Raw genomic sequence first — 19,463 nt, 5'->3', positions numbered from 1 at the left:
TAGATAAATATTTGTGGATGGTAGATACATTTCCTGGTACCTTGAAATGGATTCGGCGCCAGTGAATAGCCCTTTTGCCTGTGTAACCCTAGCGCGAACTTGAAATTTTTACTGAAAGCATTTACTTTTCACCTTTTGAATAGAGAAATAATGTGTGGAAAGACATGAATGTTATCAAAAAAAGTTGGAAAAATTTTATACACGGCCATTATTGGGCTGTGTTTTATGTCTTGTCTCTTGTCCGTAGACTCCGTATATTTAATTTTGTTAGAATATCGATTTCATGTCAACCTGAAACTGTGTTGACCTTAAGTAAATTGTAAATTCGATTCGAATTTCATAGTTGCACTCGACCAAAGTACCTAGCAGGGTAATAGAGGTTTTACCACGTCAAATAGAGTAGTATTTTAATACAAATAATACATTAGCAGCCTTAATGGTAGTTTTGCAATGACATTAAGAAAAGAAAGGTACCCTGCTAGATACTCTGACTCGACATACTTCCGATGAAATTCCAACTCAAACAGGCACAAGACGCCTTCAAACCAGAAATTGATAAATATGATAGTACGGCGCAGTTGTTTCTTTACGTCCAACACCTGGCATTAAAATCTGACATCTGGCTCGAGAAAGCTCCGCTCGGAGGCTGCATACTTATTCGATATTTATACCCTTCATTAAAAAAATTCTAATGCCCTTCCGGACCTTGGAGAGTGCAAGAAATATTTTGTTACTCTCCAGAGCTGTCTAGGTCAACCGGTTAAACGATGCTCGCTTTCGATTTGAATCATTAAAGCATTATTTCCATAATTAGTCCACTAATATGAAATTTACTATTCTTTTACCCAATGCAATGATAACTATCATAATACAACTTTGTATGTTTAATTATGTAGTAATTTAACATTATTATAAACTATAATTACAAAAGGGTGCATAAAACGCAATTTTTTTCGTTTTTCCTTCTCTTTCTGTTTTTCTAGTTATATCTTGAGTTATATGCAGAGAATACTTTTCAAAAATGTATTCAAAAATTTCCTAAGGTTTAGTTGCCAAACGTTTCTTAAAAAGATACAAAATCTAAAAGTTCTCAAATTTCTAAAAAAATAACTTTAACAAATTAGAGAAATATTTGAAGAAACTAATATATATTTTTGAAAAATAGGCCCTGGCTATATGAGTACCAGTACATAGAACTGTAAATTAATGTGTTCCGTTGATTCAGAGTAAAGCGAACACGTTTTTTTTATCCACTGAGCCAAAAATATACTTTTTTAACTTTAGTTTTTCCCCCGAAATTACTTTTTCTGTACCGGTATTGCTACTGACACGACGTACTTTATCCGCATTTTCCTGGAAAAAAAAACCCTAATAACATGGAACCTTATCTCCAACGTTAAAGTGATGATATCGAATGGGGTGAAGATTTAGTTTTGTGTGGAAGCCAAATTTTAGACGTTGGTTTACTAACAGCCTTCTTCCCTTTACCTGTGCCCAACTATTTTATTGACAATTAAAGTATCTCGCAAGAAGTGAACGTAGAAGAATTTTCAAATTGTTCGCTTTGTATGGGATATCAATATCGGTAATTGGCATGAATATCATTACCGAAAAGAAAAGTTTACAGAAACATTTCCGTGTTTCATTAGGATCAGGTGCTTTGATAAATACTTTAAAGAAGTGACGGCATTGCACATATTCAGTTATAAAATCAGACGACTGGTTGGTAAGGATGCAGCGGTACAACTGAAAAGGCAAGTGTAACAATCTGAAAATATACAAGCTGATTGCTTCGGTAACACTAAAATGACTAACATCGGTCCTACTATTCGTGTACAATCTAAAGAAATCATATATATTCAAAGGCGATCTGGTGTCACTATTACCCATTGAAATATGTTCATCGAACAGACCGAGTCGTCTGGGTTTTTATTAGCAAATTTTATTATGGCTGCAATGGGTTTCTACGCAATTTTTATATCTTTGTTTATAGCCATGAATTTCTATGCCGTAATCCTAAATAACTCGATCCAAGTGGATCTTATCGAGCATGATGTTCGGCAGCTAGACGCACTTTAGGCTGAACCGGAGAGAACCAAGATAATCACTTTGTCAGATCGATACTTGCTTCTTGGGAACATTTGCCAGAAATGCAAGGACAAGGATAAGTAAGACTTAATATGTATGTCAGTCCAAAAGTGCATACACTCAAGGCTAGGCAACACAGCCTTAACGATCTTACAGTTACATCACTGAAACGAAGAGAATTGTTGACCAAACCAAACTTTGCTGCCGTCGAATCATAGTTGTAATAGCTGTAATTTTCCTCGGATTAAGCCAGAGGAAGACCTTGGTGGAAAGCTTTATTTCACCTCAGTGTTAATTCTAGGTCACATCAATTAAGTTATGGCCTTGCTTTAACGTGAATTCAATTTAAGGCTTACTTCGCAATGCTTTTACAAATGCACTAATTGTTTTAACACTAATTTGCATATGAAATTCGAAACGAAATTATTATAATCACTAGGTTGTGTGTGTACCATAAAACAATATTGGCGGAAAAATCTGTGGTATTGGAAAACTTTAAAGCCATGTCGGTCTGGTAAGCTAAGGTGGCTTAAGTATTTCCGTTTGTTACTGATACGAACAATACTCGGGTATTGCTACGGAAGTTTAAAATTAAGTAAGTTTAAAGATGACATTTATGATTTTGGATCAAGTAAAAACTGTTTAAATTGTAATGTTTTAACTTTATCTTATTTATGTAGAGTATGGTAGATGGATACTCGGCTATAAAGGGGAAGCTATTGAGTTTACGAGTAGAAAACGCTTGTATGACACGAAACGATCTAACAACTAGGCTCTAAGCAGATGACCTTGAAACACTGTAAAAATGTAAAATTACATGGTACACTGTCCTGACGTACTACTCTATGTACTTTGATGGTTTTGGATAATCAAATTATATTATATTTCAAAACAATCGATTTCGTGCGAGGCTAGGTGTTTCCGTTTTCTACCCTGTTTATAATTTAATTGTCATGGCAGCATTTCATGGAAAACTTTAGAAATACACAATTTACCACTTTGATGTAATATTGTTGTAACTTGTTGGCAGTCCTACCGATAAGACATTTTTATTTAAACATTAAATTGAATACATAACAACGTAACGCTGAAGTGATGATGCCGAACGATCTGGAAACTTTGAACAGCAAAAATAAATCTAAAAAAATGTTACACCGAGTCCAAGTTAAAATGAAAGAACGCAATAACACCACCAGAACTTTGAAACAATCGTTTCAATTTATAGACATCTTTGGTACAGTGTTGGGTTGGAAACTTGGCTACGAAATTAAAACTAATATTAGATTTTGGTTTACTATGATTCTTTTCGCTTTTTCGTGGCTTCAAATATTTTTTACACAATTCAAGAATGTTGCAAACGGTGAAAATAAGAAAATTTTCCAAGCGTTTGCTTTGTATGGAATATCAATATCGGTAATTAGAATGAATGTAATGAGTACTTAAAAAAAAGAAATATTTGCAGTAAGTGTATTACAGTGTTCACTTAGGATCAGGTGCTTTTTTAAATACTACAAAGAAATAACGGCATTGCACAGATTTAGTTTTAAAATCACACGACTAGCTGGTAACAATGCAACCGAGCTATTGAAGAGGCGACAACGTTACAACTTGAGAATATACATATTCATTGCTTTGGTGGAAATAACATCAGTCCTAATATTCTTGTACAATCCAATGAAGTTGTTTATATTCAATGGCGAGCTGGTGTCAATTTTACCCATTGAAATAGTGTTCATCGATCAGACGGAATTGTCCGGGTTTTTATTGGCAAATTCTATTATGACTGTAATGGGTGTCTACGCAGTTGTCGGTTCGCTGTACGTCGGCTTTCAATTTTACGCTATAATCTTAAATTACTCGATCCAAATTGATCTCATCGAGCTTGATGTCAAACAACTAGACGCATTTTGGGGTAACACTGCAAAAAGCACTTTGTCGGATCGATATTTTCTACTTAGAAACATCTGCCAGAAATGCCAAGATAAATATAAGTATGAAATAATTCCGACCAGAGTTAGTTCCAGTTAATGTTAGGGCAAAAACAATCTTAATTTTCTTGCAGTTATATTGGAGAAATGAAGAAAATTTTTGACCAAACCATTTACTTGTACTTTGCGGCTGTGTACATATCACAAATCATTTGCTTGTACGAAGTTAAAGTGGTAAATGATCAATTTAATTGAATCTTTTCAAGTGGTTCGCACATTTCGATTATAACTTCTAATTCGAAACAGGAAAACTGGAATTCAGGCTATGGAATCGCGTATGGGTTGTTTATCGAAATGTTGTTGCAATGCTTATTTGGAACAAGGGCAACAATTTTAGTGAGTAACTGAACATTTTTCGATTGAGTAACAGTCCAAGAAATTGAATTTGATGCCTTAGAACGAGCGACTGTGCTATATACTAACACAATCCAATTGGTATACCTACGATGTGTACTCGCAGAAGAAATTTTTGATTTTGCTAGGATCGTGTATGAATTCCAAAGATTTGTGGATCGGACCTCTAGCACCACTGTCAGTAATAACTGGAATACAGGTACTCAATTGAGTTTTGCTCAAACATTTGACAGAATTATCATCGAATATTGTTTGTAGATACTGAAAAGCATCTATACGTACTACACGTTTTTAACGGAAGCTGTTTAGTCGACCGACAACTGGTTTTTTTCGTTCAATAATATTTTCTGTAATTTTCCTCAAACAAGTCAAACATGCATCAGACATAATTTTCTCAAACAAAATCAGGATCAATGCTAGGTCTACTCAATTGTATTGAAGATAATCGGCTTTGCTTGAACCTCGATGATAACAAGTTTAGTTTACATCTCACCGTTTAATAATTAATATTTTAGCACTTACCTTTAATTGTAATTGACTTTAATTTTCATTTTGTTGAAAGCTTTAGAAATACACATTTTACTATTCAAAATAATTTTTGTAATTTGGAATGAAGCCAAGCTAAGTACTATGTCGATATTTGCTTCTTAGGAACATTTGTCAGAAATGGAAAGATGAGGATGAGTATAGACACAGGGCTAGGCAAGCCAATTTTTGACCAAATTATTTACTGGTACTTTGTCGTAGTATATTTTTTACAAATTCTTTGCTTGTACGACATTGAAATGGTAGGTTATTAAGCAGGTCTTATGTGGTCGAAAAACAAAACAGAAAAATTGGATTCCAGGCTAAAGAATTATTATACTTCACTGGTTTGGACCGAGCTACTGTGCTACAAACTAACCCAATCCAATTGATACACTTACGATATTTATTCACAGAAGAAGTTTTCGATTTTGCTACGTTTGCATGAATTCTAAAGATTTGTATATTGGACAGTTATCACTGGAATAGTATAGTACACATATCAGTTATCACTGGAATACAGGTACTCCTGTATTGACTTTTGTTAACCATAATGTATTACGTATATGCTATTGGCACGTCATTTCGCCAGCGAATAGTCTTTGTGAAAGGAAAAATGCTATGCCTGCCTATGTAAAAGGAAGATGCTATTGGCAGGCGCCTGTCAATAGTATATTTAATAATAATTTGGCTATTGGCAGGCGCCTGCGAATGGTCACTACGAATTGATTCTCGGTTATCGTTCCGTAGATACTCAAAAACATCTATTCTTACTACGCTTTTTTGACCGAACCACGTGAATTATAACTTATAAATTCGGATTTATATGTCGACTTATAATTATATGTCAATTACGCAAACTTTCTATTATGCATCAGCACGGAGAGTGAGTTTGGGTTTATCTTTGCGTCGACACGAGTTTGATTATGATCCGCGCCTTCGGCTTAAAATCACAATCACCAATTCTTCAAAATAAACAATTGGACACAGGTGCGTAATATTTATTATCTATCTAGAACGATAATCTCGAGCTTATCTCCCTAGGGAGTTTTTACTTATCTCGATATATCTGGTCTCGACAGATAAAATATGGTATGCACCTATTGCCAGACTGTTATTTTGACGTGTAGGCATTACTGCCCACGCCTTCGGCTCTGGCAATAATGTCCTACACGTCAAAATAACAATCTTTTTTTTTTTATTTTTTTTTATTTATCAACAGTATAAAACCAACTGATATTTATGACAAAAATAGAAATTAAAGATGAAAACAAGAATCATATTCAAACAATTGAAGAAAAAATATTCGTCAAAAAGATAAAAAAAGCTGAAGAAAATTCAAAAACAAGAAAAAGAAAAAGAAAAGGAAAAGAGGAAAACAAATCAGTAAATCAAATCAATCAAATTGCAATGAACGAAACGGCAGCTAAACACTTAGCTCATCCTGTAGGTGATAAACGAATAGCGCTCTGGTAGCTCCATGGCACGAATGCGATTACGGAACGTAATCCTATAGGTTGATCTGTCGTACAAATGTGCGAATCGATTGAAGATCATGCTCATATAATTGACTGGTTCATATAATCCATAGTTGGTTCGGTGTTGGTCGATTTGCAGAAATTCATTCGAACGAAGATCGCGGGCAGGTCGTCGAATGTTTATCTTAGACTTCAGCTCGGGAGCGTCAATTCGTTCGGTGAGGACATCGTACATGAAAGTTACACTCAAATTGATGCGCCTTCTTGATAATGCCTCAATACCAACTGTCCTACAGCGAGAATCATATGAAGGCAGTCTGAAGGTATTGTCACGCCGTACAGTTCGTCTTAGGGCGTAGATGATGAATTGTCTCTGAATGGACTCAATTGCAGATATTTTCGTGGTGCAGTGCGGTATTCTAGACGTGATCTTACGTGAGCACAGTAGACGCTTTTTAGGGCGTTGACGGAACGAAACTCGTAACAAATCCTCTTCAAGAAGCCGAGCATTGAGTACGCTTTACTTGTTATATGTTCGATGTGGGCTGAAAAGTCTAATTTTGTATCCAGAATCACACCCAAGTCACGAAATCTTGGCAACAGGTACATAATATATATTGCATGCATTTAGTGCTGCGAAAGTTGATTTGCCCTCATTCGTTAAGCGAAAGTAGCAGTTTTCGCCTAATGGCATGATAATTCGGTAATTTTCCTTAAATTAAGCAAGACCTTAGGTATAAAATTATTAGCCGTAATTTTCTCTGAGAAAATCAGAATTTAATAACGATAACTAGGTCGAATCAATTTGCTTAAACTTGGATGAATACAATTTGAAGCTTAGTTTACACCTAACCCTTAAATAATTAATATTTTAGCACTTATTTGCATGTAAAATAAGTAGCAAAATTATTGTAATCAATAATTGTAATTAACTTTAATTTAATTTACATTCCATTGAAAGCTTTAGAAATACACATTTTCCCATTCAATAATCTTTGTTACTTGTAGTGGTAATCGAAAATCATCGAAAAAAGCAAAAACAGGTTCTGAACGGTCGAATTTTCGAAGAAAGCAAAAACAGGTCGTGTTGATTAACGAAAGTGCCTAAAATCAATCGTCCAAAGCAGGTACACATGTAGGTTTTCATGCAAAGGGCCGAAAACTCGAGAAAAGAACAAAAATTGCCCTCAATTTCGTCCCGAAGCATAAAAACAAAATTGAATTGAGTCATAGCAAGGCTGTAAACTTTGGGGAGGTTTACATCCTCGGAATCTTAGCACAGTGCTCTGAAAGAATGAATATTTTTGAGTTTCTTAAACTAACACTAGTGCTTCCAGCTCCATCTACAATTCAATTAATCGATGGATTCAATCTACAACATCTACAACCAAAACGACCAAACACACGTTCCACAAAACATTTATCATAAATCTGTCAATGTCAAAGCCACAAACGTTTCACAAAAATGTTTTGAAGAGGAAGGAAGCTCGGTAAATACAAAAGAGTTTATTTAAAGCCAAAACCATGGCAAATCGAACGGTGAAAGATGCACGAAATGTGCACGGTACCAATCCACAGTATCTGATCGAGAAAATTATTCGTTCGCGCATTTACGACTCGAAGTTCTGGAAGGAACAATGTTTTGCATTAACAGCTGAATTGCTCGTAGATAAAGCAATGGAAATTCGATACGTTGGTGGTGTATTCGGTGGAAATATTCGTCCAACTCCATTCCTCTGCCTTACACTTAAAATGCTGCAAATTCAACCGGAGAAGGATATTGTGATCGAGTTCATCAAAAACGAAGAGTTCAAATACGTTCGTGCGTTGGGTGCATTCTACTTACGCTTGACGGGTACATCATTGGACTGTTACAAATATCTGGAACCGCTGTACAATGACAATCGCAAGCTGCGAAACCAAAATCGTTCCGGTCAATTCGAAATTATGCACATGGATGAATACATCGATGAACTGTTGAGGAATGATCGGGTGTGCGACATTATTTTACCGCGAATTCAAAAACGTATGATATTGGAGGAGAACAATGAGCTGGAACCGAAGGTGTCAGCATTGGACGACGATTTAGACGAGGATATGCCTAGCGATGAGGAAATTGTTGATAAGGTCAGTGAATCGCCGAAGAAAAAGCCGAAAAAGGAAGAACGAGAGCGTTCCCGATCAAATGACAGAGAACGCGACAGACGTCACGAACAAAAGAAGGTCGACAGGGATCGAGAACGCGCTAAGGAAGTCGAACGAGCGAACAATGCAAGAAAATCGGAAATAGACAGAGATCGCAAAGAGCGGGAACGCGAGCGAATGGCACGAGAGAAGGAGAGAAAGTTTCGACACGACCAGCAGCGTGACAGCGATCGACGAAGGGATTACGATAGGGACTACGATAGAGACTACGACAGAGATCGAGGTAGAGATAAGGATCGTCAGTCTGACAGGCGGAAGCGACATTAATGGTATGAAGTATACATTTTCAATAAAGATTGCAAAGAAAAACGAATGCGTTTCATTCCGTATACGTTACCTAAGGATTCTGTTACTGCGTTGAAACTACGTACCATACAATCATCAAAGCTCAGATCCTCAATTAAAAAGCAAATCAAATTTTTGTGATATTCTCCACACTCCTAGCACACCAAACGATTCTGCAAAAATTTGAAGACGAGCTAGGATGGTCATGTACAATACAATTGCGATCGATCAGACAACTGAAACTAATACAATTGATTGCGATGGGGTAACCGAGAAGGTATAATCGGTAATTAGTATGCGTGGCTTTTGATATAAAAGAAATTCACTTTCAATCGGCCTCATGAATTGAATGCTTAATTAGGCAAAGTCTAGTGACATGAACAATGAATAGGAACAATTTTGAATTTAAAAAAAAAATCAAAACTGCACGACAACTCATTGCAGTGTGACTATTCAATTGGTGAAGATGAACCTGCTGAATTTGTTGGTAAGTCCAAAGACTCCGCGCAACGATTTGCGAATTTGATTCAACGAATCCACTCTCATTTCCTTTGAAATAGTTCTGTTCTTCGCTGGTTACATTTGCAATTACTGAAGCCACACTGGATTTATCGAACTTAGATCTCAGAAATGTGAAATTCTTCAAATATCCACAACATACCCGAACTGGAGAGAGAATTTATGGTCGTCATCAACCATTCAACATAATCGATCCATTTGATAACTTCAACCGGATCAAAGCGATGATGGCCTATTTTGCAGAGGTTATTCTCGGTGGATCTAAATACCAACGTGATATTGCCGTGTACTTTCATCCCGACACCGGTGCTAAATCCCGTTTCAATTACCAGCAAAAGTTTGGATATCGTGGTGAACGATTGATAGCTGCCCTGGGAAATGGATTCCACAAATTTGACTTTGCTCAGCATAAGAAGTGGACGAAATAAAAACTCGTTTCGTAACCGAAATTCAAAGTGAGTTTATTTTAGACTCTTCTCTTCTGCGTAGAAATATACAGCACATTGTTACCACGAATGAATGCATCGCCGTATTTGTTCTTCAACTGACCATTTGCATATTCCTCGGTTTGATCCAGGGCAATGTTCATGTAACCATCGAGGCAGGCGAGAACACCTGATGTGAAGTGATTTTTTTTTTGTTATTGTTTCTCATAAATCTGAGAGTGCGATGGTTATATTGAAATTGGAATATTTCACTTACCGCGATAATCCACTCCACTGTTAAGTTTTACGACAACCGGTCGGCCATGAATCTGGTTGATAAACTGCGAGAGAGCTTCCTTACGGGACATTGCGATGAAATTTGATTGTAAATTAGTCGAAAAATTGTGCAAAACGTTTGGAAAGCGATCCGTGTATGTTCCTGTTTACCTCTGAATATAGCGCTCAATACAAAAACTTTAGCCACTCTAAAAAGATTTGAGCTGTCACAGCTAAATTGTTTGACACCTCTGAAACACAGAGGTCTCTGCTAGTTGCAAGTTTTGGCGCAATATACATAGAAATTTTTAACGAGCTATAGGTTTATTCCATTGTACGGAAAAAACGAATTTTGACAGGACGAAAACAACCGACCGTCATCCACAGAAGCAAACATAACCGCAACTTAAACAAATTTGTTCGTTAAAACTTCAAAGTGAGGTTGTGTTGGCTTCTCTATGGATAACGATTGACATTTTGAACGGCTTTGGAAGAAACCTGTTTGCGGCAAGGTTCTGAAAGAACAGGTTAAGACACTTTCGAGTTGATCACGAAGGCGGTGTGATCAAAATTTTCCTGTAGCGCCAACTAGGTTTGAAAAATTTTAGATGACGATTTCAACTTACAGTCTTTGACATTTCAAATGTCTCACTGTCAAATTTTTCAGAGAATTTCATTGTGTCATTGCGAATTCACAATGACATTCTTTGGAAAAAATGACAGTGAGACATTTGAAATGTTAAAGCCTGTAACAAAAAAAAAAATAAGTTGACTTTTCCAAGGCTGTATACTTTGGGGAGGTCACGCAGATACAGATACGCGGGTTACACACCACAGTTGATGATAAAATGGCCGATTTCATACAAAAATTCACCTACTCTGATGATTCTCGTAGTCTTGATGATGTGGTGAATTTTTTTTACATGTAAAATCATCAGAAGTGGTGTGTTCCCGCGTATCTAATAAAATGGCGGTCTGCGTGACCTCCTCAAAGTATACAGCCTTGGACTTTTCAAACAATATACATGTCTGAATTGTCAATATTTGTGTTTCACCCGCCTTCGTAAGTGTCTTAACCTGTTCTTTCAGAACCTTGGTTTGGGATGCTCGCTGTAGATGCAGTCTTTCTTATTTCAGCAGCAAGAAAATGTTGATTAAAATTATGATGCTCGCTACATTTTCTTCATATCTCTAGGCATTTCTACCTTATGAAAGTAGTCAATTTACTACTTTACAGTTTTCCAGGTTCTTTTTTAGATTTTAAGCAAAGCACTGTCAAGCACCGAAGCTGACTTTGACATCAATTAGAAGGCCAAAAACACACCTGTTGACTTTTTTTTAATTTTTTGATAGCCATTGTATGAAAACCCCAAAGTACGATTTTTTGTGTGCATAGAAATCGAATAATTTGTATAGATCGACTAGATCGTACAAAATCCTCTCCTCTCATATGCCGTACTTATACTTGACACCTCGTACGTAGTTCTTCGTCCTTATTCTAAATCTATAATAAAATAGTTTCTAGGACGTCAGGATCCGGAGCTAACCCAAGTTGGTAATGCATTGGTGCGAGCGTGATGCAATGATGTCACGTAGAAACTATTTTATTAGTGATTAACAATCAGGACGAAAAACTGCCCATAGGTTTTCGAACTCGTAACTGCTATGTACGAGGTATATGTGAAGTAGTATGAGTCCAACACCTTTCCAAAATTCTCATTTTAATAATTTATTAAAAAATTAACAAAAAAATTAACTACAAAACATGCAATTTATTCAACACCCCATCAAATATCCTCAATGAATTCCCTCTAATGGCGAATAGCTTTTGTATTGATAAAGTTCGGGCCCACCATATCCATATAAGAGTTTTCCTCGTCCGTTTTCGTCGTAATACGGATAGCGATATTTCGGTCTACAAATAAATTTCCATCAAACTTTATGCATTCCAATTCAATCATTTTATTACCTTTCAAAATACTGGAAGTTCGGTGCCCGCGGTTGAACAGATGCAGAAACTAGACCCAGTGACAACACACAAATTATCTGAAAACATACAATTACCTTGAAATTCCTATTTTATTGAGAAACTTGAGGACTCATAACTCTACAGGAGTTACTACTATCGAGAAATTCGCTTATTGAAATACCTAGAACGTTTTCTAAGAAATTTTGGGAAGGTAAGAATGTTGGGCGAAAAGCACTTAGCTTAGAGACAAACATTTATTCGATGTCGATGTCGATGAAACGAGTCACCAAAAGAGCACTTCACATACTCTTGACGAAGATATGTACTTCCAATGCAGAGCTTTTCGAATAACATTTTTTTCTCCGACCTATAAATTATGATTGTCGATACGACAAATTTTTGACTTCACAAATTACTAAAAATTCACCGCAAAAGTCGGATTATTTCAACGTCCTCAATTTCATAAATGGAAAACGTATCAGCCATTTTTACACTACACTGACACGGGAAACTATTTTTAACGTAAAACGCCGCACTATATTAGTCATACTCACAGCAATAATAATCCAGAGTTTGGCCATTATAAAATATTTCTCTTCGAATGAAAGAAGTGCAATGTGAAACGATTTTATATTTTAAGTTTGAACCATCCAAATAAAATGGAACATGAATGAGCTCACGTATCAAACTGTGTGTACCTGCGCGTTTAACAAGAAATCAAAATGTTTAATTAGCGACTATATAAATGTGTTACACAATGTCTAACAGTTATAAACAAAATAACCGGACGAACGTACTAATATCAACTGAAAAGAGTTTATGGTTTTTCAACGAGCAATGCCAACGACTTTAACCACTCTTTACTTCTTGTGCAACATACCATGGAATAAATAGCGATGTAAAATGATGTAGTCGGAACGTCGGTTTATGTAAAAAAGACTCAGTCAAAAAGTGAAAGTCTTTGGTGTGTCTGTGTTGCATTACGAAATGATGATTGTTAATGGATGTTATCGTCGTCAACACTTGTTGTGTTAGTGCCTTGAGATGGTCAGTGCATCATAATATGTAATAGATTACACTATCGCTGTATTCTTCTTTAAAGGTGATCTTAATTCTGGATATGTAGAACAGTACTACATTACATGTAGTGCTAACTTCTTCTATTGGTCATACCTAAGGTAACATTTCAGTTCTTTTGATTAAGATTAATTCATTAGTATTAGCCAGGCAGGAGATTAGTAGTATGCAACAAGTAGTGTGCAACGGGGGGATAAACGCTAGTACTTGTAACAAGTGATTTTGCGGTTGACCTGGAAGTTAATGCAAACATCTCACCTTCATTGTTCAGCTTACAATATCTTACAATAAAAGCAGATTTTTTTGCGGTGACGATGTCATGTAGTGCTCTGCAGGTACCTTGTGGTAGGCATTATATTGAGCTCTTATGCGATGCGCATGTATTGGTGATTCATATGGAACCGTGGAATATACTTCTCTTATGTAATTACCCGATAATTAGCAAGCTCGGTCTTTGCAACTTTCGATTTTCAATGATATTATGTTCCATGTTCCGTATCATACGTGAATTCAAGTTTGTCTCGAATGGTACAACATTGTCGTTGCACTGCATCGCAAAATAGTTTACTGTACACAGAAAATATATAAACAAAAGGAATACGAAAATGAATTCGAGAAAATTCAGTGTCTGTTTGATGGTAAATTTAGTTAAAATAATTTATAAAAATGGTGATGATCATTGTATAGTGATGCTAATACTTTTTTGTTTGTGTTATATGTTTCTTTGCTGTGTAATGTCCGGTCAGATTTGAAAATATGTCGAAGATAGAATCCCAATCAAGTGTTAGAAGCGTTCAAACAATTTCTTGTTGCGAGGAAAAGACCTTCCTTTAACGGTTGCTAGGAATCTCGCGCCGCTTCATTCACAATAATTCACATTTTGACATATTTTGTATAAGGAAGATGTCACTTTGTGAATTATTGTGAATGACGCGGCGCGAGATTCCTTAACACCGACACGCACTTCAAACGAAAGTGATCATAGTTGACAGCTAACAGATGGAGTACTATTTTGTATGAAACAGTTTTTAACATTCGTTTTACAGTTGTGTGACACACTGTCAAGATTCAGCACTCTTTAGAGTATCACTCATGCTTGAAGTGCGTTGCTGCATACAAAAAAAAATCCCGTAATGTGTCTCCAAAACATTGTAAACATTGCGATAGTAAACCGCTTTAACCTGGTCTTAAGACATTTACAGTTAGGAACACCTAAAAGTGTCGCTGTGTTGTCAATCTCTTTTTTTTATTGCATACGAGCGACGATTTCCCTTAAATATTATTACTCTAGGGTGATATACTCGACATTATTAACTTGTGACGTTCCCCTTGTCATTCAGCTAAATCAGTTTTCTCTTTTTCTCTTATGCAATAAAGCCTGATGTTCTCATATATGATGAAACCTCAATCCCCACCACATAAATATGAGAATTACTAAAGTCCACTCTTTGGTCAATATATTCATATCTTGTGACTCATACATACTTTAGGTGTTCATGGCTGTAATTTCAAGAACCGGAGAATTTTTCAAATATTAAATCGAACTATTTTTGATTCAGAATAATATGACAAATTGATTAAAAGTTAATTCCTAAGGCCATTGGACATGTTAGGGATCATTGCTGACAAGTGTAACAACCTCTTATAAATGGATTTCCACTAGTCATGTCATCCATCGTCGATATTGGAATTTTTTCTCCGTCTGATATAAAATATTTTTCATACCTAGGACCCGAAAGTCTCCGTCAAATATAAAAAATACTATTCGTACCACGGAGAAGTTTCCAAACAGAGCCGAAGGCGAGGTCTGGAACCGAATACGCTAAAAAAGACTTTTAGACCTAGGTACGAAATGTACTATTTCGACACTCGGTCGCGAAAAGTGAAACTTCTGCTGCCTTTTTTTTCGAAAAATGTTGCATACAACTCGTGACAAATGCTTTTTTAGGCACACGACGTGTGCCTGCGGCCTCGTTTGAAAAAAACACGTCTAGTGCCTAAAAAAGCATTTATCACTCGGTTGTATAAATAACTAATTCGTACCACCGACTAAAAGACTTTGTCAGCGTATTCGATTCCAGAACTCGCCTTCGGCTTTTACCTTTTTAGTCCCAGGTACGAAATGTACTATTAATTATTGGGTTCGTTGAAAAGGTTAAAGGAAAATCAAGAACGTAATCATTTCGTCGAAATGTTTTAAAGCTTACGCATCCTGACTTCAGAGATTCTTGTTTTAATTTTTATGTTTTTTTTTTCAGAGTTGGTAAATTCCATTCATTTATTTTCACTAGCTAATAATTAGTACACGAACATTAATTGTTTATTAACAAACTTTTACGCGATCCGGCAATGTAAATGTCGCTTCGCTCAAATGAAATATGCATTCACATTGCCTATTCACGTAAAGCACAGTACGTATGTGGGTCTCAAATTTCTATTTTGACGAGTGATAATACCGCTGTTCCCTTAGAGTCGGGCAATACCGTCCCAACTCGTCAAAATAAAAATTTGGACCCACAGACGTAATCTACCATTAAATAAAAAAATTTGTCAATAATTTACAGTTTTTGTGGTTAATAATACTCGTCTACAGCCGCGAGAAACACAAATATAAATTTTAATGTTAAAATTCTTACCCTATTCAGTTTGCAGTTACTTTATTAATCCTAACACAGCACCGAACAAATGCACAAGGTCCCATCGCTTTGATACGAAGCATACTACAAAATAACCTCGTTGGAGCGCCTGTTGTGCACAAAGTTAGCGAATGGGATTTCGATCCAGAAATCAGTCAGAAACGCAGAGCTCAATTTTATGAGGTATAAGTAAATCAAAGGTTTCTTCACCAGAGTAACATTTAACCGAAAGAAAATTGTGTGCTTTAATAATCAGCTTCATGGATACCGAGCCGATAAATTGATCGAACGGCTAGGTTTGGGCATTGACGGGCATGCAGAGGAAAGATTGCAGCAACAACGGGCACGCGATGCTGGACAACTTAACGGAGTAATTTATCGGAGTGACAAATACGCGAGTCTTCATTAATTGATTTTTCTTTTTTGCAATCGCAGATATATCCATAGAACACGGCCACAATTATGTGATATAGATTTAGTTCCTATAACGACATCAAATAATTAAGAAACGACTTTCGAATAACCAAATTCAAAATTCCATTTTTCACGCACAATTAGAATGTTTTTATGGTTAAATCTGCAAAGAAATTTTTTTAGTTCTGTGCCTTTCGATCGGGCCATTTTTAGATGTTACAAAGATCGACCGTTTTTTTGTGAATATTTTTAACTTTGAATTCAATTTTTAATGATCAAAAATCTGTTTGAAGTTAAACAAAAACGTTTTTTTAAGCAATTAACAGAAATTCATCTGAATTAAAAAGGAACCGGAAGGAACAGCATTCGAATTTTTGGTTACACTTTGGCCAATATTCAGTGACTTTTTGGGAAAAGATTTTCTTAGATTTTTTCAAATTTTCAGAAAAATGTGTTTTTTTTTCAAAGTAAGGAAAAATGTTCACTGGCTAAATTATAGGTTTTTATCTTCCATGTGTGACTATTTCATACATTACTCGTTTCTGTATATAAACTCTAAGACATACGTTAATTCTGGTTTTCTAGGGATATAATTCTATTATTACTCTTCTAGGGTAAATTTTATTTCCGTTTTTTTTATTTTGAAGAAAAAAACCAGTGACCCGACGGAGATTCGAACACGGAACCTCCGACTTATGAACAAACTACGCTAACCATTTGACCACAGAGTCTTCGGGTATATCAGATATACATACCCTCATGATTGTCTTATACCGCATTGTGCGACTCAATTTATAAAGTATATAAGCAACATGTACTGCAAAATGTGTCGCGTGTATGTGTGAATGCCATGTTGGAATTCGTTTAGAGCAAAAAATAGTCAAATTTTGATGAAACGGATACTCTTCATTCAAAAATTTCTTCTTTTTTTGTTTTACCTCAAGATTTCTGTAAATTATTTAGTGATCCGATTGAACCTATCTGCCGAGAAATATGCCATCGCAAATGTGGTGTAAAAATGTGTAAAAAAGCGTAGGGTCTCAGTGCTCAGCAGAAATTCGTACGAATGAAAATCAACTTACGATAAAGAGATGAGCATAGTTTATTTGCAATTTATTTTAATAAAATGAATAAATAAAAAAAAATGTTTGGTGCGGGAAGAGAACTCACGACCTCATGCATAAAAAGTTCACGCTCTAGCCAATTCGGCCACTGAGATTGATGATTCCACTTAGTTTTGTTGTCATGAAACCCCACATGTATGTAGAACATAAAAGCAATGAACATAGATGCTCGCATAGATGTGTTAGTAAGTCTGTCGCAGGTAGTCCGATCAATTTAAAAAGTGCACGACAAAATGTCGCGTGTGTATGTTTAGAACGAAAAATAATCAAATTTTGACTAAACGGATTCTCGTTATTCAAAATTACGTTGTTTAGTGTTTTATATCAGGATTTCTGTAACGTTATTAGTTTTTCAATTGTACAAATATCTGCCGAGAAATGTGTCATTGCAAATCAATATGACAAAAAGGCTAAGGTCTCGGTTTACAGCAGATATTCATTCGATTGAAAATCTACCTACGATACCGGAGATCAGTTTATTTACAATTTTTTGATAGAAGATTGAAAAAAAAAAAAAAAAAAATGTTCGTTGTGAGAATAGAACTCACGATCATGTGCATAAAATTGACGCGCTCTAGCCGATTCGGCCACCGAGACTTACGATTACATCTCGATGTTGCCATGATTTTGCTTGATTGTCACACATGATGCTTGTATTGTGTACTAGATACACCAAATATTTCAGTGGTGTTTGTGTTTGTATGTCTTCGAGTTTATATACAGAAACGCTGAATGTATGAAATAGTCACACATGGAAGATAAAGCATTGTATTGGTAGGCGAGAAAAATTCTCGAATCACTTCTTATGTACATATTGTATACACACGCGTTCGCTACGCTCACTTGTTATATACAATATGTACATACGAAGTAATTCTCGAATTTGTCTCGCCTACCAATAAAGTACTATTTCAATTCATCCCTACCAAAAGTTTACAGCCGTCGAAAGAAGGACTTCCATAGACAATCATTTTAAATGTATGCGGATGCGGATGGTCCACTCTTCGTTTGAGAGTTTTATTTATTGATTGATGCCTTAATTAATGCACATTTTACTCAAATTTCAATTTAGAATTGTCGTCGTAAGCTAATTTTTTTTGAACTCTTTTTGAAAATGTCTGGATCACGCAGGCCTGATATCAAGTTTCACTCCCACAATAATGCTCCTGCTATTACAACTTGACTCACTGATGTCTTTTTAGATTAGGCTGCGATTTGAATGCCGTTCCACATTTCGTGCAAACGAACTATTTATTTGACGAAAGAACTTGTCTATGAAAAGAGAGTAGTCCACTCGTTTTAAATTTATTTTTACATTTTGGATGGGTACCCGCGTACAGTCTTTGATCCAAGTGAATTAATTTATGTATTTTGAGTTGTCGACTTAAATGACTTTCCACAATCTTCATGATCACAAGCAAAAGGTCTAACATCTCAACGCGAGCGTACATGAATCCGCAGACTGGTCTTTCATCTAAATTCCTAGTAACATTGGTCATAGGTAAACGGTTTACCTTCCACATGAGTAATCGAGTGACAATTCAAAATTTCTTTTGATGCATCTTTTTCCACACTGGAAAAGTGCACCGATAAGGCCTCGATTTTTTGTAAATAAATGCTTTGCCACGATTACCGTCCTCGCATACACGACGTTTAGTAACATGTGGATTTTCTCATATTCCTCAGCCATGACACGAGTTTTGAAATTTCCCACACTTTTCATGACCACATCCATACTTTCTCTCGTTTACGAGGGGGTACTCACTTTAGTAGCTTGCAAGAATTCAAAAAATCTCTAAGGGAATTTTGACAAACATAAAATTACCTTTCAAATGATACCCCACACGACCATGTACATTTTGTGTAACTCGAGAAATTTCTGTAAGAACAGTGTAAGTCTTCGGTTGAAAACTTAACTGGACATATTTCAGTGTGGATGAATTTTAAAAACAAAAGTTTCCTATTCGGTTTAATAGTACATGTGATTACCTTTCTAATGACACCCCACACGACCCTGCACAGCTAGCATAACAAATTTTGGTAAGAAAAATGCAAGTTTTCGGTTTTTGACCACCTTTTACCAGCTACACAAGCTTCGAA

The 19,463-nt window shown here is 35.9% G+C and overlaps 6 protein-coding genes across 11 annotated transcripts; 4 read left to right on the top strand and 2 right to left on the bottom strand.

Annotated features, from left to right (window-relative positions):
- Nucleotides 1–3,258: 3,258 nt before the first annotated feature.
- Nucleotides 3,259–4,739, top strand: LOC119073187 (odorant receptor 67d-like). The gene is made up of 6 exons (XM_037178495.1): nucleotides 3,259–3,501; nucleotides 3,565–4,079; nucleotides 4,151–4,250; nucleotides 4,323–4,412; nucleotides 4,474–4,629; nucleotides 4,689–4,739. The coding sequence occupies exons 1-6, from the start codon at nucleotides 3,259–3,261 to the stop codon at nucleotides 4,737–4,739; spliced, it is 1,155 nt and encodes a 384-aa protein (XP_037034390.1).
- A 3,129-nt stretch (nucleotides 4,740–7,868) lies between these two features.
- On the top strand, nucleotides 7,869–8,947 carry LOC119073587 (pre-mRNA-splicing factor 38). The gene has a single exon (XM_037179159.1). It carries the CDS (start codon nucleotides 7,958–7,960, stop codon nucleotides 8,903–8,905), a length of 948 nt encoding a protein of 315 aa, XP_037035054.1. The 5' UTR covers nucleotides 7,869–7,957; the 3' UTR covers nucleotides 8,906–8,947.
- A 374-nt stretch (nucleotides 8,948–9,321) lies between these two features.
- On the top strand, nucleotides 9,322–9,885 carry LOC119073670. Its single transcript, XM_037179275.1, has 2 exons — nucleotides 9,322–9,410; nucleotides 9,484–9,885. Exons 1-2 carry the CDS (start codon nucleotides 9,390–9,392, stop codon nucleotides 9,868–9,870), a joined length of 408 nt encoding a protein of 135 aa, XP_037035170.1. The 5' UTR covers nucleotides 9,322–9,389; the 3' UTR covers nucleotides 9,871–9,885.
- LOC119073676 (U6 snRNA-associated Sm-like protein LSm6) lies at nucleotides 9,878–10,354 on the bottom strand. The gene is made up of 2 exons (XM_037179282.1): nucleotides 10,145–10,354; nucleotides 9,878–10,057 (listed from the first exon to the last, which is right to left on the bottom strand). The coding sequence occupies exons 1-2, from the start codon at nucleotides 10,233–10,235 to the stop codon at nucleotides 9,909–9,911; spliced, it is 240 nt and encodes a 79-aa protein (XP_037035177.1). The 5' UTR covers nucleotides 10,236–10,354; the 3' UTR covers nucleotides 9,878–9,908.
- Nucleotides 10,355–11,862: 1,508 nt separating this feature from the next.
- On the bottom strand, nucleotides 11,863–13,145 carry LOC119073677. 5 transcript variants are annotated; one of them, XM_037179288.1, is made up of 4 exons: nucleotides 12,993–13,145; nucleotides 12,667–12,810; nucleotides 12,113–12,189; nucleotides 11,863–12,058 (listed from the first exon to the last, which is right to left on the bottom strand). In XM_037179288.1, exons 2-4 carry the CDS (start codon nucleotides 12,691–12,693, stop codon nucleotides 11,941–11,943), a joined length of 222 nt encoding a protein of 73 aa, XP_037035183.1. In that variant the 5' UTR covers nucleotides 12,694–12,810; nucleotides 12,993–13,145; the 3' UTR covers nucleotides 11,863–11,940. The 5 variants fall into 5 exon arrangements, with proteins under 5 accessions (XP_037035183.1, XP_037035180.1, XP_037035182.1 ...); XM_037179285.1 differs by having other exon boundaries at nucleotides 12,910–13,136; XM_037179287.1 differs by lacking the exon at nucleotides 12,993–13,145 and adding an exon at nucleotides 12,867–12,985.
- Nucleotides 13,146–13,674: 529 nt separating this feature from the next.
- LOC119073671 lies at nucleotides 13,675–16,448 on the top strand. 2 transcript variants are annotated; one of them, XM_037179277.1, is made up of 4 exons: nucleotides 13,675–13,827; nucleotides 15,835–16,008; nucleotides 16,082–16,195; nucleotides 16,261–16,448. In XM_037179277.1, exons 1-4 carry the CDS (start codon nucleotides 13,795–13,797, stop codon nucleotides 16,270–16,272), a joined length of 333 nt encoding a protein of 110 aa, XP_037035172.1. In that variant the 5' UTR covers nucleotides 13,675–13,794; the 3' UTR covers nucleotides 16,273–16,448. The 2 variants fall into 2 exon arrangements, with proteins under 2 accessions (XP_037035172.1, XP_037035171.1); XM_037179276.1 differs by having other exon boundaries at nucleotides 16,082–16,448.
- Nucleotides 16,449–19,463: the final 3,015 nt, after the last annotated feature.

The sequence above is a fragment of the Bradysia coprophila genome, unplaced genomic scaffold, assembly GCF_014529535.1.
Source record: "Bradysia coprophila strain Holo2 unplaced genomic scaffold, BU_Bcop_v1 contig_138, whole genome shotgun sequence".
Lineage (NCBI taxonomy): Eukaryota > Metazoa > Arthropoda > Insecta > Diptera > Sciaridae > Bradysia > Bradysia coprophila.
This window is presented reverse-complemented; position numbering and strand designations above follow the sequence as displayed.